This window comes from Quercus suber, unplaced genomic scaffold (genome assembly GCF_002906115.3).
Source record: "Quercus suber isolate HL8 unplaced genomic scaffold, Cork oak 2.0 scaffold_754, whole genome shotgun sequence".
Lineage (NCBI taxonomy): Eukaryota > Viridiplantae > Streptophyta > Magnoliopsida > Fagales > Fagaceae > Quercus > Quercus suber.
In genome coordinates this window covers 260,338-276,069 of record NW_027070190.1, presented here as the reverse complement: position 1 = coordinate 276,069, position 15,732 = coordinate 260,338, and the positions used below count along the sequence as shown (strand labels likewise).

The following is a 15,732-nucleotide window of genomic DNA, read 5'->3' as shown; positions in this document are numbered from 1 at the left end:
AATCTCACCAGTGAGTTGCACGATGCTTGTACGCTCGAAACAACACCTGCACAACAAAAAGGAGATGACCTCACAGAGAGCACCGGTGTGGTGCCGGCCAAATACCCTCCGAAGGTCAAGTTAGAACTTCTTTCAACTCTAGAGTGCTAGAGAGGGGTTAATTATGCGTACCTCGGTTTATGAGGGTATTGGAGTTTTTATAGTAGTTGAAGGTGGACCTCTCTTCCTTGGAGTAGAAGTCTTTTCCTTATAGGAATCCTCATAAGCATAGATTACAGGATCCTTTCCTTATAGGACTCTGATACGGGGCGTGGAACACAAGCAACTTCCCATGCGCGGTGGCCAAGTCTTAGCTTCAACAGAGCCGTTGGCCTCGAAACCGTCAGCCTTCTTTCTCCCCTTCAGCCAAGTTGGCGTCACCTTCTTGCTATACGAGTAACCAAGGAGCTTTGAATAACCGTCAGTTAGAACCGGAGCCTTCAGGCCCGGTTTATCTTGGTCCCGTCAACATGACTCCGTCTGTCACCCGTAATTGGCCCGTCAGCCGAAGCTCGCGCTGACGGGTTAAGCCCATGACACCTGCTATGATTATTCTTCCATATCAGTTGCCCCCTACTCCATGTCTCCGTCGGCTATACCTGACGGGTCATGGAGTTTGCATTCGTCACTTCCTGCCACTTTGATCAAGAGAGGAATTATTACTGCTGACACTTTTAGTATTAAATGCTAGGACAGGTGGCGTGCTTGGATTGGCTCCGTGTCTGAACGCGGGCGTCGCTTCGTCTTCCGTGCGTTTAACTTATATATATATGTGGCCCACCTCTTCCCATTTTCACTATTTCATTCACTTGATTCCTGGAGAGCACATCCGTCGCCCACATTCCGTCAGCTCTACCAACGTTCCTGCCGTTACTTTTTCAACCGTCACTCTAGAACTTGTAAGTTTCTCTTCCTCTCTCGCATGCTTTCAATTTCTTTTTTTTTCTTAAAGTGAGGTCGTCATCCTAGGTGCTTAGTTTACACCCGTCACTTGTAGGTAGATATCGAGTGACGCGTCGAGTGATCAGTCGTCGGTCCGCGAAGGAGCGGGCTACGACGAGGTGTCTGGTTCAGGCTCAAGTAGTGAGTCTGAGAGTTCCTCCTGGTTGTCAGAGAGGGATACGTCAGCCCATGTTGCCGTCGAAGAAATATAGGGTCAGGGAAACGGCGGCCAGGAGGAGGAAGTAGGCGAGGGGAATGAAATTGAATTAGGAGGGGGGAATAGTGACGGGGATGAAGGCGACGAGGAATCTAGTGAAGGGGATTCTGAAGGTCCTGAAGGTAGTCGTCCCTTCATCCTTCCCAAGGACTGGGCTGTGAATAAATTTCTTCCAAAGATGACGCTTAAAATTTTTAATGAACTACGTACCCGTTTTCAAATCGCTGATCATATTCCCATCCGTCTGCCTATGGAGGGTGAAAAGTGTTATACGGGAAGAACTGCAGACGTTGGCATGTATGATGCCATGTTTGCTGCCGGGTTGAGATTGCCCCTGACGGCTTTGCACCGTCAGCTGGCTGATTATCTCGGCATATCAATCAGTCAGATTGCCCCAAACTCGTGGAGAATTTTTATAAGTGCCGAGGTGTTGTGGGGTCGTCAAAGCGGAGGTCACCGTCAGCTTACCTTGGATGAATTTTTCTATTGCTATAGACCTCGGCACCTTTCTTCATCAAGAGGGATGTATCACTTCGCCGTTAGGGAGAAGGAGTTAAGGCTGGTGTTTGAAATGCCAGATTCCAATAGAGCCTGGAAGATTAGGTTCTTTTTCATAGAGGGGACGGACTGGGTGTGCCGTCAGGACGAATGGGAAACGATTCCCTTTGGTTGTTTCGACAACACTTGGGGGTTTGTTAAGGAGTCAGGTTTTAGTCGTCACCTTTTATCCTCGTCAGTTTGCCACATTTCACTTTTCCTTTGAAAAGATACTAACGCTGCCAAGTTGTTTTTTTAGCTTTCGCTCGTCCATCAATAACTGACGAGCAAGAGGATTTCATCCGTCGGGTTCTGGGGATACCCATAAAAGAGCGATCGTGCCGGGACTTGATTACCCTCGACACTCTTTATACATACTGTGGGGGTCCCGAACCAACGCCCGAGGCTCGTAGGTTGGAAGAGTTTGCCCGTCACCGTGAGTCTTTACCTATCTGTCAGTTTCTATACTTCTAGTCGTCGGCTTTCCTTATGTTTGTTTTTTGTTTTTGTTGCAGAAATGGATGTTGCTAAGGAGCGGATCAGGGCCGCCGCTGCCCGTCAGCGGGAGGAGAAGAAGGCGAAGGGAGAGATGACGTCTACGTCTGCCCCCAAGACCGTTGCCAAGGGCTCCCAGAAGAGGAAATCTGACGGAGTAGTCATTCGTCCGTCGAAGAGACCAACCGTCACTCCCGTGAAGTCGCCCCCTACATCGGGCCATGGAGCTGGGAAAGGTGTCATGACCTCTTCTGGTCCCGTCCTGCAGGGCCCCCAAAGCCTGCTGATGCACAAGGATTTTGCCGTCGAGGCCATCGAAGCACTCATAAAGCCGACGGACATGGATCCTTGTGCTCAGCTAGGGACGGAAGAACTGGGGTCGTCGGCCTTATTCGACCTTTCGCAGGTAAGCCGTTAGCTTTACCTCTTTCTTTTTGACTGACGCGCTTTTTTCTTTTTGCTAACTGACGGTTATATCATTTTCCAGGCTTTGGTTCGTGTGAAGGCGCTGCAGGAACGGTGCGTGGCCAAGGAGGGGGTCGTCGCTCGTGTTAACAGGCATAACGCCAATATGCGAGACCAGCAGGCTCAGTATAAAGAGGCGGTGCATTTACTTAACATTGAGCTGAAAGATGTGAAGGCGGAGCTGGAAGAGGCGAGGCGTCAGAGGGTCGAGCTAGCAGGACAGCTGATGACCCTTCGTGGTTAGTTGGAGACAGCAGGGGCTGACGCCGTTGAGAACTTCAAAGCGTCAGACTCCTTCGTCGATTCCTATGGTGCTTATTATGGCACGGGATTCGACGACTGTCTCAAACAGGTGGCATCGGCTTTCCCTGAGTTGGATCTATCTGGGATTACTCTGGACGACGCTCAGCCCATGACGCTTGCTACTGATGCTGTCACTGCTGGTGCTGACGACGTGGTTGATTCCCCCCCTCCTGGAGAGAGTGGGGTTGTCTTGGCCCAACCTGCTGCGAATCTTCCGACGACTGCAGTCACTCCCCCTACGGTGCTGCTTGATGAAGAGGAGCCTGCCGCCAAATAGAAAGAATTTTTTGAAGTGATGTTTTTTTTTTATTTATTTTTGTTATTATTATTATTTTTATCTATGTAGAAGACAATTTTATTAAGTGCCTCTTTGGGTACCGTTGTGTAATATTTTGACAGCTTTTTAAATGCCCTTTCTTTGGCTTGGATTTGTTTATAACGCCGTCAGATTTCTATTACCTGCGTGTAGCTTATTTTGCTTGGTTTTCTTGTATGTTTTGAAACCAAGATTGCGGGCCTTCTTATTTTAGTCGTACCGTTAGTTTTACTAAACTGTCAGTCAATTTTAATGAACCCGTCAGTTTTTGATCATTTTGCTTTAATGATTGTAGAAAGTTTTGGCAAAATCCCATCATCTCGTGACGAGGTTATCTGCCTTATGGTCGTCTGTTTGCGGACTGACGGATTCGGCCTTTTTTAGATCGTTAGCCTATTTATTGGTCCGTGTATTCCGTCAGTGTTTAGTCTGTTAATCTCGGTTGCCTCGTCCATTTCGTGGATCCGGTCATTTTTATACCGTCGGCTTAGTTGGTTTAATTTTTTGGTCATTTAGACCGTCAGCCTCTCGCCCGTTTTTGGACTTCGCCATTTTCAGCCTGCCAGTTTTTTTTGGCTTATCCATTTTTGGACCGTCAGCTTTTTAGCTTTATCCAACTTTGGACTTGGTCATCTTTAGACCGTCGGCTATTTTAAATCCAGTTTGTAGATTTGGTCATTTTAGACCGTCAGCCTCTCATCCGTTTTCGGACTTAGCCATTTTTAGACCGTCGGCTGTTTAACTCGTCCATTTTTGGGCCGTCAGCTGTTTTGACTTGTCCAATTTTGGATTCGGTCGCTTAGACTGTCAGCCTCTCGTCCATCTTTGGACTTGGCCATCTTTAGACCGTCGGCTGTTTTGCTCGTCCATTTTTGGATCGTCAGCTTTTTGATTTGTCCAACTTTGGACTCCATTATTTTTGATCTCATATTTGTAAGTAGACTTCTGTTGTCTTGAGTAAACTCTCATCATTATGCATTAATATAAAAGGTAGTCTAGAAACAAAATCTGCCCATTTTGGGCTTATTGTAGCAAAAACATAAGTAGGAAAGAACTGCCCTTTGGGCTTATTGTAACAAATGCTTAAAAAGGTAATTGAAGTCTTATTCCAGAAAGAAAGATGTTGCTGCTCCTACTGGTAGTACTTTCGTAAGTGTTCCGCATTCCATGGATGTGGTAGCTTTCGTCCGTCCAATGTCTCTAGATGGTAGGTGCCCTTCCTTTGCCATGCCGTAACTCGGTAGGGTCCTTTTTTTTTTTTTTTTTTTTTTTTTTTTTTTTTCCTTTGATGCACTTACAAGCTTGGATAGCATGCGCCGATATTATGTGGCATATTTTACTTTATCTTATTTTTTAACAAGTAAGAAGCAAGCAACCCTATAAAATTCAGCTCCTACAACTGCACTATTTTGAACCTAAAATTTCTTCGTAGAATATAGTTAGGCAATAAGATTTATAATTATTTATTTTATTCGTACATAGCTGTAGGTTAGCATACAGTGAACAATGTGATCAAATGTAAGTTTCGTAATTGTATTTTGAGTCAGATTTGAACTTTGAAGTCAATACTGATGCCCATGACTGCTGAAGAAAGACTAAAGTTTCCGAATTCTCGGCAGTTGAGCACTTGAGCTTTGTTTGATTGATTGAAATTTTAATGCTTGGATCGATTGAGGATTGTGACAGTTGTCAGTTTCAAGTTCATTAAGCAAATCGTGTTACTAGGGTTTTCGGGATACTAAAAAAAATTAAAATTAAAATTAAAAAAATAAAATAAAATAAAGCCCCCTAGAGGGTGTGATTAAAGACCCTTTTTTTTTATAGGAGTTGTTCATTTACATCTAGGGCTTGATTGTATTGAGTCTCTCAAAACATCATCTGATGTTCAAGATTGAAGGAACTGAAAGATTCCAAAATCCCGAAAATGCTGCATCCATTTGAGCAAATAGCTACAAGACTTTGAGTATAAAGTTGTGAACTCATTTGAGAGGATAGCAACAAGAGTTTCAGATAATTGAAGACATTTAGCTTCTGTTAGAATTTTGTAATTTTTTTTTTCTTTTTTGGGTTAAAGAATTTTGTAATTCAAATATCATTTTAATCTGTACATTAGTTAATATAAATAAATACAAGTAATACAACCCAATAGCATGAAGTTCAAATTTGACACATGGCAAATCTCCCCTGAACAAGAAAGTTCGAATGTTAATTTCACAAACGTAGCATGAAGTTCTTAACTGGCTAAACAAACAAAGCTTTAGTTTATTCGCCAATTTGACTACAGAATGTTCCTGCTAGAGTGGTATTATCCTCAACTTGGCATTTCAGTTTGGACACCAGAATGTTACAGACTTGCATAGATGATAGATATATGTGCCCTCTTTGGCATGGTCTGGAAGACGTGCTCGAAGGGTCATTAGATGATACAAAGTTCCTAGTTTTCTATTTTGTCCCTCTTTAAAATATATGCATAAATGAAATAGACCGTAACAAATGACAAATCTAATACAATATTTTCCAAATTGTCTGCTTAGTCACTTCCAAAGTTTGGTGGCGGCTTTCCATTTTCCACATCCTAAGTGATAAGCATTTTATGCATTATCTTCTTTGTCAAAAAATACCTAATAACGCTTAATTATTTCGGAGTATTTCTAAATGCAGAAGGCAAAGCATAAAAAGACGAAAATTCAACCTATCTAGACGCACTTCCGTAAATAAAATAAATATGAGTTCTTTGAATTTACTGTGAAAAACTCTGTAACCAAATAAAATATAACAAAAATCAACTGTATTGTATTGTCTTGTATGAATTGTTATTTACATTTTATGACTATTTGAAAATTGTTAGGAACTTAGTGGCTTCTAATAGGGATGAATAGGAAATTGTATGTTGTCATCTCTATAGAGAAATACTAGTAAGAGAGAGAAAGAAAATGCACTAAATAATGAATTGATTTATTATATAATATTTAAAAAATCCTAATGAATAACTAAGAATATTGAGCCTCATATTATGTTTTACCTCAATTTATTGAATGTCTAATTGGTGTGAGTCTGATAATAGAAGATTTACCTATAAGAAATTAATCCAAGATATTTCAAGAAATCTTTTACATTATCATATCTAGGTTTAATTAAAATTGTCCGTAGAATTTTTTAAATATCTGATAGAAATATATACATACACACACATATATATATATATATATATATATTTTGAGAAAAAAATATCTGATAAAAATAGAATGCTCTAAATCCTTGTAAAACTTTTTTTTTTTTTTTTGGTGTGGAAAATATCCATGTAAAACTTAAGCAATATAGTATAAAACACACTGAGTTATTGATGATTATTAGGATGCATAATATAATATCGTGTATACTTGTGTTGATGGCTGTAGCGAAAATCCTGCAGCGTGGGTGATGGTCCTTTCTAAGTTTTACTAAAAGTCAAATAAGCAGGAAGACTTTATTGGCTTAGAGTGAGATCAGCATAGACCAACCTTATTTATTTATAAGTTGTTATTACATGAAGGAACCGTAACCATAGAAGGCAGCAATCACAATATATATATATATATATATATATTTTAAAAGTAATCATTATTACATAGTATACACTGAGAATAAAATTGTGTTTTAAAAATATTATTTTAATTAAAATTATATAATTGTATTTCTAAAACAAGATTTCACAATTTACAATTATAATTGAAATTGTGTTTTTACCGATAATATATATGATTGTATAAAAATAGCTGCATCAACAATAATTAAAGTTATAGAGAAGTGTCCGCGCGTGCTACAACCTATGATCCTATAATCTGTTTTCTTTTATACAAAATTCTCTTTGCAACAGGAAAAAAAAACAGTAATTAAAGATATATTTTGACATTTCAACGAGATGGAACATGTGGTTAATACAATGGTCCCATATGGATGTAACAGGCGGCTATTGCCAACATACTTGTAAGTGCAAGAGTCAATTAAGGACAAATATACACACACACACACATATATATATATATATATATATATATATTAAATTAAAAAATTAAGGACACAAAAGAAATAGCAAAAGATGAAAGGAGATAAGGACAGAGCATCATTGCATCAATACTTCAGATATTCCTTATCTGTAGAAGTAAAGTAAGGGAGACATAATTTTTTTTCCTTGAGAGTTTATTAATGGAGGGATGCGGACCTAAAATGATTTTTATTTTTCTTGTCCTTATATTTTATTTTCCAAGGAAATTATTATTATTATTATTATTATTATTATTTGTATATATATCCTGGCTAATTAAGCTTGTCATTCTAACATCCAGTCTATTGTCTATGGTACTTAATCACCTGGCTGCAAGCAATGCATAATTGCTCTAGTAAAAAAGAATGCTATACTTTTTTATTAACAATTGTAATTGCTTCCTTAATTTTACATTTAATATATATATATATATATATAGTAGTTTAGAATATTCAACAATATATTCTGTTTTTAAAGTTAATCAATTTTTACAGCTAATCAGTAATCAATTCCTTAAACAAGATCCAAAAAGTCAATATTGAAACCCTAAACTCACCTACCACCCACCCATTTACTTCAACCGTATACCACACTATGTATTGACTCTAGTTTTCCTTCTTACTTCTCACCTTTCACCTTAGCAGCTTCCTCTCCCTCCCTCTTTCTTGTTTAATTGTCTTTTTCTTCCTTCAGCTTTTTGAAGCCTCTTTTTTTACCTCTTCAATAGTTCAATTCTTCACCTTCCATCAGCTACATGCTATCCTAGACAACCACAAAGTAATTGTTTTTTTGTCTTGTATTATTTAATGTTTGTATCTATATTTTTATTGAGTATGTTGTATCTCTTTTTTTTTGGGTCCCATATATTCTTGTAAATCTAAAAAATGTTCTTTCCTTTGATCCATTTATATATTAAAAAAAAAAAAAAAGTTATGGTATTACATGTGAAAAGCCAGCTATACCTACAAACTCAAATCAAACCTATGAAGATGCAAACAAATTAAAACCACATGTAACACTAGATTGAAAAGCTAGAGGTCATTTTGTTTCTAATAATAGAGTTAGTTACACTGTGTTGGGGCCTTTTTTACCGTGTTGGGCTGGGCTGCCCCTTGTGGTTGTAGCCCAAGTGTTCTGGGTTTGTGGGAGTCGAAACTGGTCCAACTGAAACTCAACTTGGCCGACTTGTGCACAAACTAGGCCTCGTCTGCCAGGAGAGTGCTTGAGGCAGGCAGAGCTGTTTCAGAGAAGCTTGTGGCAGACAGACATAATTGATAAAAACAAAACAATGTATTCTGAAATGACCAGATAGTTCTTTTGATAGTGAATGACCAAATGATCCACAATCACAATAATATTAATAATTTTTGAAAATAAAATAGTAAGGGTAAATGGTAATAAAATTAATCAACAAATAAAGGAAATAAGCCCAGTTCGGTCCACGGCAGCAAGGTCAAGGAGGAAGAATACCTCTTCTCAACACGATTAACCTCCGAGAAAAGAATTCCTCTGTGGAAATTAATGGGCTTGAGGGAGGCGGACCTAAATGGACAATGCCCAGGACAATTATAGAAAGAGCAGGGATTTGAGAGGGAGAGAAGGGAAGGGACCTATCGGTGCATGCCACTAACACTTGCTATTTTCTCTCTGTCTTTCTCTCCTTTTTAGACTTTCCTTAGTGATTTCCACAATTGTAGTTTTTAGTATTGTGCTTCCCCTATTTTCCTAAGTATGTCTCAAAGTCTTTTTCTTTACGTTGTGTTGTATTGCCCTCATTGTTGTTGTTCCTATACACGGCAGAGGGTTCCTTCTTATAGTGCCTATCGTGACCGGATTTTACTATTCTACCCCTTAACCACCTTTGTCTGGTGTGGGCGTACTTGCCGACCATCACTGTTCCGTCTGCAAGTTCCCCTGTTACAGACAAAGACAACTATTTTGTCTGTTAGTTTACCATGGCACCTCTTCCTGCTGCGGTGATGTTTCTCTCTCTCTATCCCTCATGGCATGCACCTATTAATTCCAACTCAGCCTTACCTCTTTTAGGTGGTATGTCATCCAGTAGGACGTATCCCCCAAAAGAGCTTGAGCAGGAACCTCAAAACAAGTCTTCCTCTCTCCCACCTCCAAGCCATGCCCTTCTTAACTCTGACCCACGACCCCACCATGTCCCGTATTGGCTGAGTACAGGCTGGTGGTGCCTGGGCCTTGTACGTGCATATGTCTAAAATTTGCCTGCTGTTCATGCATCTGTCGTGGACTGGAGACTTTGCCTGTATTGCTTGCCATTCGTTTCTGGCTTTTCACGAGTACTACTATGATTTCCTGCTCCCATAGGACTGGGCTTTACGAGTACTAGGCTTTGCGTTTTCTTCAACCCAATTCTTTAATTGCCTTGGCTTCCTACCGCGTCACTCGGCATTTCTACCGTGACGATTTATTCCTGCTAGGCCTCTTTTCAGGCCTGCCGTTCCTTTCTTTCCCCCAGTGGCTCAATATGGCCACTGGTGTTCTCACTTATGGCTCTAGTGTCCCTTTCTTTTCCGTTGGGCCTTTTCGGCCCATTTACTTCCTTTGGACTTCCTCGGTCCATTTACTAGCTTCGCATCCCATAGGCTTTTACTAACTTAATTGGGCTTCCATGGCCCAATTTTCTCATTCTCATCCTTGGGGTTCATGGGCTTGCCATTATCCCCTACTTTCTTTGTTTACATTGCTTTGGGCCTGCTGTGGCCCATTCTCACTTTTCCATACCACATACTACCCGTGGATGCTGTTTTCTTTTTCCGAGCCTTTTAGGACCACTTACTTCCTCAAAACCCATTCGTTTATATTAAGGGCCTGTGATCCATTATTCCTGCTGCTCGGGCCTAATGGTTTTACTTAGTCTACCACTTCTCTACTACCCGTATTTCTGAGTTGGGCTGCCTTCTGCCTATTTCAAAAAAAATGACCCTCAACACACTGTTGTGCACTTGTAATACTCTTAGGCTCCGCTTGAGAGTTCATAAATGAATTGAATGGAATGAAATGAGATGATCATAAGGGAATGGAATGTATTTAAGTAAGGTAAAGGAATGGAAAATAATGGAATGGAATGGAATTAAGTAACCTTGATTGGATGTTTTAAAATAAATGAATGAAAAGGAATTAAAATTAATGGAATGTAAGTAATCTTGTTTGGGAGCAACATGGAGGGAATGAAATGGAATCATTTTATGACAATATTACTACTAGACCCCTATTTTAAAATAATGAGTTGAATATATAGGGGTATTTTGGGAGTTTTAGTAAAAAAATCATTAAATCTAATTCCATTCCCTCCCATTCCTCCCAATTTCGAGGGGAATGAAAATTTGAGATTTTAAGGAAATAGAGAGGAATGAGTGCTCCCTCCTACCTATTCCATTCCCTCCTACTTAAACTCCCAAATAAGAGAATTGACTTTTCATTCCCTCCATTAAAACTCCAAACAAGAAAAGGGAATAATATTCTAAAATTATTCTTTTTATTCATTTCCATTCCATTTCATTCCATCCTCCCAAGCGGAACCTTAGTAGTTCTTATAGTTAGTAATACAGTAGTCACCAAGGTTGGTTATCAGTGTGTAAGTATATATACTTTGTAGATTATCAAAAGTATATATACTCTGTACTTAGTTACTAATTAATGGTAAGCACATAATTATTCAGTCCATAGCAAATAATTCTAAAACTCTTTGTTCTCCCTTTCCTTTTCATTTCATTCTTTTTTATTTGGTTCATTGTATATTCAGGTTAATATGTTATATTACATATTCTTACAGTTCATTTTACTCTCTGTCTTTGCCTAATTTTTTTTTTTAAATAGGTGATGGAGGGTGGAACATCTATTACCCACAGTACAAACCCGAGTCTCCAACACAAAGTAATACCATGCACTTCCTCCTAAGCATCCTAAAAAAAACAAATCCAAAGTTTGGGATCATTTTTCGATGAGGGTGATTGTGATCCTAATTACCTAGAGCATCATGAAATTACTATGGTAAAGATTATGGGTGTTGTGGGAAAAGGGATAAGACTAGTAATTTATGGAATCATCTTTATAATCAATGCCCTACATTTTAAGGAACTTGGCTTAGGTAGGCTACATCCTTTCTCTATCTTCCATTTGCTTAAACTTGATTAGATTTATTACATTATAAATGACAGCATGAATGATATAATAACAATAACATTCATTTTATCTTATGTTGTGGATGATTGATTAGGTTGCTACTTGCTTGGGAGGAATTCAACTTAATTTTTGGAGACTTAAAGTTGACTGATTTGGTCTATTTTGTGAAGAATTTTGTTAGACTTGTGTTTATTTTCAGTGAGTTTAATTTTGATTACATTGTGGCTTTTTTGACAATGCATACAATTTTAAAGTTTATTTGCTAGGTTGGTATGTTATTTTTTGAATCTTTGATGTGATTTTGGGAATGTTAAGACTTTTGGTTTACTGATTTAATTTTCTTAGTTGTAAGGTAGTAGCTTATTGTTCCTCCCCCCCCCCCCTCGCTTTTTTCTTTTTTTGAGTAGACAATGTCTGATAGAGATGATATATCTCTTTTTCATTGACCCTATGTTTCTGCTAGAATTGAGATTATTCAATAAAATCTGTCCTTAGTTTTTTGTGTGCATTAGTTATATTTTGAGATTATTCAATAACAAATTGTAATTTGTGATAAATTTTTTTAAAAGAACATTTTTAATGCTAACTCGCCAAATAGCTTGGAAGACTATAGTGGCTTAGAGTGAGATCAGCATAGACCAACCTTATTTATCTATAAATTGTTATTACATGATGGAGCCGTAACCATAGAAGGTAGTAATCACAATAATACAAAATTTTTTTTTTTTTTTAAAGTAATGACTATTACTTACAGTGTCTACACAAAGAATAAAATAATGTTTTTGTAGAGAGGTGGGCTTTGGTCCTACTATCCAAAGGATGAGTGGATTAAGGCCCAAAGAGCTCAATACAATTATTTATAGAGAGTGTGCTAAAAAGCTAGGCTTCAATGAAATGACAACAACCCTAATGGGCTAGAGCGGATATGAGAACAAGGAAAAACAATAACTAGATAGATGTGATATACAAAAATTCTTCCTCGGCAATGTTCGAGGAGGGTAGTTCTCTAATATATCTTTCTTAGATTTGATTACAATTGCTATTCTTAATGCTATGGTTTTTTCTCCACAGATTTTATGTCCTTCATCCTTTAGAAGGTCTTTCACATTATATAACTTCCTTTAGGCAATCCTGACCTTCCATTTGTTGATCCTTTAGTAGACCACTTGAGTGCTTATCCCATCAAACACCTTCTCTAGCCCCTTGTGAGTTGTGGCGGTTAAGGCAGCATTGTTCAGTGGTCTTCTCTACAAAAATGCAACTAGGAATTTTGGTGAGATACATTAAATGTAGGGATAGCCACCATCCTTTAGTCATGTCAGGGCTAACCCCTCTCCGAAACCTTTTCTCAGCAGTAGGACCTCCTTTGGCAATGTGTCATTGACGTGGCCTTAATGTATGAGTGTGTGGCCTCCTCGGCTTGGCAATGGACTACTCGGCCATGGATATGACATGTGGCGCAGGTGCCTTATTTAAATTCTTGTACCCACAATAGCCCTTCAAAACTCCGATTTTCTTTCTCTTATTTGAGGAGAAAAATGGGGTTTTGACTTTGGAATATTAACTCCACACATTTCTTTGATTTCCACATGTGAAGCATCACTTCGCGTGTCCCGCAACCGTTTGGTAAGATGGAGATCCTATGCCTGGCGCCTCTCCTCAAAATTTGTGCGGGATAACTACCACCTAATCTCCCCTCCTATATAAGGTGCCTGGAGGAATCATTTCCCCACTTTACAAATCTCCAAACTCTTTAGACTTACAACTCACAAACCTTCAGGACTTTCTAATTTTATGAGTCTTCTAGATTTTCAAAAAAAATCCTTTAAACCGTTAAGAAGTTCAAGAAGCAACCCTCATGTTCATTCTCGTAAGTTTTTTCTCTTTTAGGTTATTTTCTCCTCAGCCAGTCTCCTCGACTTCTGTTCTTTGTTTTCTTTCCTTGACAATTTCTTTCACTTCACCCTAGTCTGCTTTGATGGGTAGGTTCGCTCACCTCGTCGACTCCCTCATCCGTATGAAGGGATTTAGGGCTAAGTATCTCATTCCCCAGGGAGTTTCCCTACAGTATTATGCCCTGGACCAGTTGCTTACTCATAGGAATGAAAGGGAGGTTGTCATTCCCATGATCGCCTTCATAGAAGGGAGAATGACGATTCCCATGGGTAGGGTGACCAGAGATTACCTAATCGCCTATAGGCTGTGCCCCACTAGTGTGCGCCCAACCTCTTTAGGATTCTGGGTAGTATAGATGCTCTCAACGAGCAAATGGGGCTAAACCTCACTAGTTGCAAGCAATGCATAATTGCCCTGGTAAAAAGAATGTTTTACATTTTTTTTATTAACAATTGTAATTGCCACATTATTTTTTTAAAAAAAATTGTAATTACCTAAAATCTTGTAGATGAATTGGTATTTTTTTTTTTTTTTTTTTTTTTGTGTTTCTCGCTAAAACAATCAAAGGTTCAAATTAATCTCTCCAATTCCATTAACCCTATTTTTCATACTTTCTTTCTTAAGTTAAGAGAAATATAACTGGAAATGAACAAAAATACCAAAACTATGTAGTTTGAGACACTAAACGGAAGCCCATCAAACGGAAATATATTAAATGACTAAATTGAAAATAAATGAAAGTTATATGACTGATACAGTAAATAAACAAAAAGTTAAGTGATTTGATTTAATTTTGGACAAAATTAAGGAGTGCAACTTGTAATTTAGTCAGTATATTTGCATAAGTCTTTCAAACTAGTTTTTGACATTTAACTCCCTATTGGACAATATATCCTGCCAAATGATCCACTTTGGAAGAAAACAAAAACCACAACTAAAGAATTTCATGTGGACAGCAAAGGAGAGAAACATATTGACAACGTATATATTGTTATTTATTAACTAACGATTACCATATTGTTTAGGCGTAAATGTTCTTTTCGTTCCTACATTTTGGGGTCATTTCTATTTTGGTTCCTACATTTTTTTTTACCACTTTTAATCCCTAATCCAATTAATGCTTATTATTTTAGTCCTTTCCGTCAGTCAACAGACAGAAATAACACACTAAAATAATAATTAAAAAATCTATTTTGACATTAAAAATGCCATGTAGCATCTAATTTAATTTTAATTAAATAAAAAAATTGAAAACAAAAAATTACAGATCTAAGAACATAAGAACTTGATCTTCAACGTTCTTAAATCAAAAAATAAACCCAGCAACGACATCAACCTCAAAATCAGAGAGCAAAACCCAAAATCAAAGAGCATGAACATCAAAGAACATGAACATCAAACCTACAGGAAAAAAAAGAAAAGAAAAACATGAACATCACCAAATCAAAGCATGAACAAGAGCAAACACAGGAAAACTCACACAAAACCACACCCAAACCAAACCATCCAAAGAATAGAAACCCAGCAAAGCACCCAACTCATTCACTCCCAAACCAAACCATAATCAAAGAAATTTCGAATACCACCACAAGTTAATAACTTAAAAAACAAAAAGAAATTTCAAAATGCGAAATTCCCAGCAAATGCCAAAACTAAATCTCCAACAACCCCACCCCAAATGCCTAAAATGATCACCGATGATGCTCAGCTCCAAGAGTACGGCGTCACGGCGATTTTGAATCTCTTGCTCTGCGACGAGAACAAGGAGGTCATAGCCTCCTCTGGCGTGATTAAGCCACTAGTTCGAGCTTTGAAACTGGGAACTTCAACGACGAGAGAGAACTTGCCTTGTGCTCTGCTTCGACTCTCTCAAGTAAATGAGAACAAATCCGCAATCGGTCGGTCAGGAGTGATTCCGCTACTGGTGAATCTTCTCGAAAGCGGCGGTATTCGCAGGAAAAAGGACACATCAACGGCTTTGTACTCTTTGTGCTCTGTAAAGGAAAACAAGATCAGAGCCGTTCAAGCTGATGTCGATGCGTAGTTTAAAACAGGATCGAGATGCCCAGGTATTGTAGAAATAAACAAGATAGGTTGCTCTGTAAAATCTTTGACTCTCTCAAGTGGTTGCTCTTTGATTCTGAGGTTGATGTCGTTGCTGGGTTTATTTTTTGATTTAAGAAGAACGTTAAAGAACAAGTTCTTATGTTCTTAGATTTGTAATTTTTTGTTTTTAATTTTTTTAATTTAATTAAAATTAAATTAGATACTAATGTGGCATTTTTTTAATGCCAAAATAGATTTTTTAATTATTATTTTTATATGCCATTAGCCATGTTAGCT

General features: G+C 38.2%; 1 protein-coding gene across 1 annotated transcript; it reads left to right on the top strand.

Annotated features, from left to right (window-relative positions):
- The first annotated feature begins 15,076 nt into the window (after nucleotides 1-15,076).
- On the top strand, nucleotides 15,077-15,433 carry LOC136064752 (U-box domain-containing protein 13-like). Its single transcript, XM_065766882.1, has one exon. The coding sequence runs from the start codon at nucleotides 15,077-15,079 to the stop codon at nucleotides 15,431-15,433; it is 357 nt and encodes a 118-aa protein (XP_065622954.1).
- The last annotated feature ends 299 nt before the right edge of the window (nucleotides 15,434-15,732 follow it).

Coding starts and splice junctions, on each gene's coding strand:
- LOC136064752 (XM_065766882.1), top strand. CDS start 15,077: ATGATCACCGATGATGCTCAGCTCCAAGAGTACGGCGTCACGGCGATT.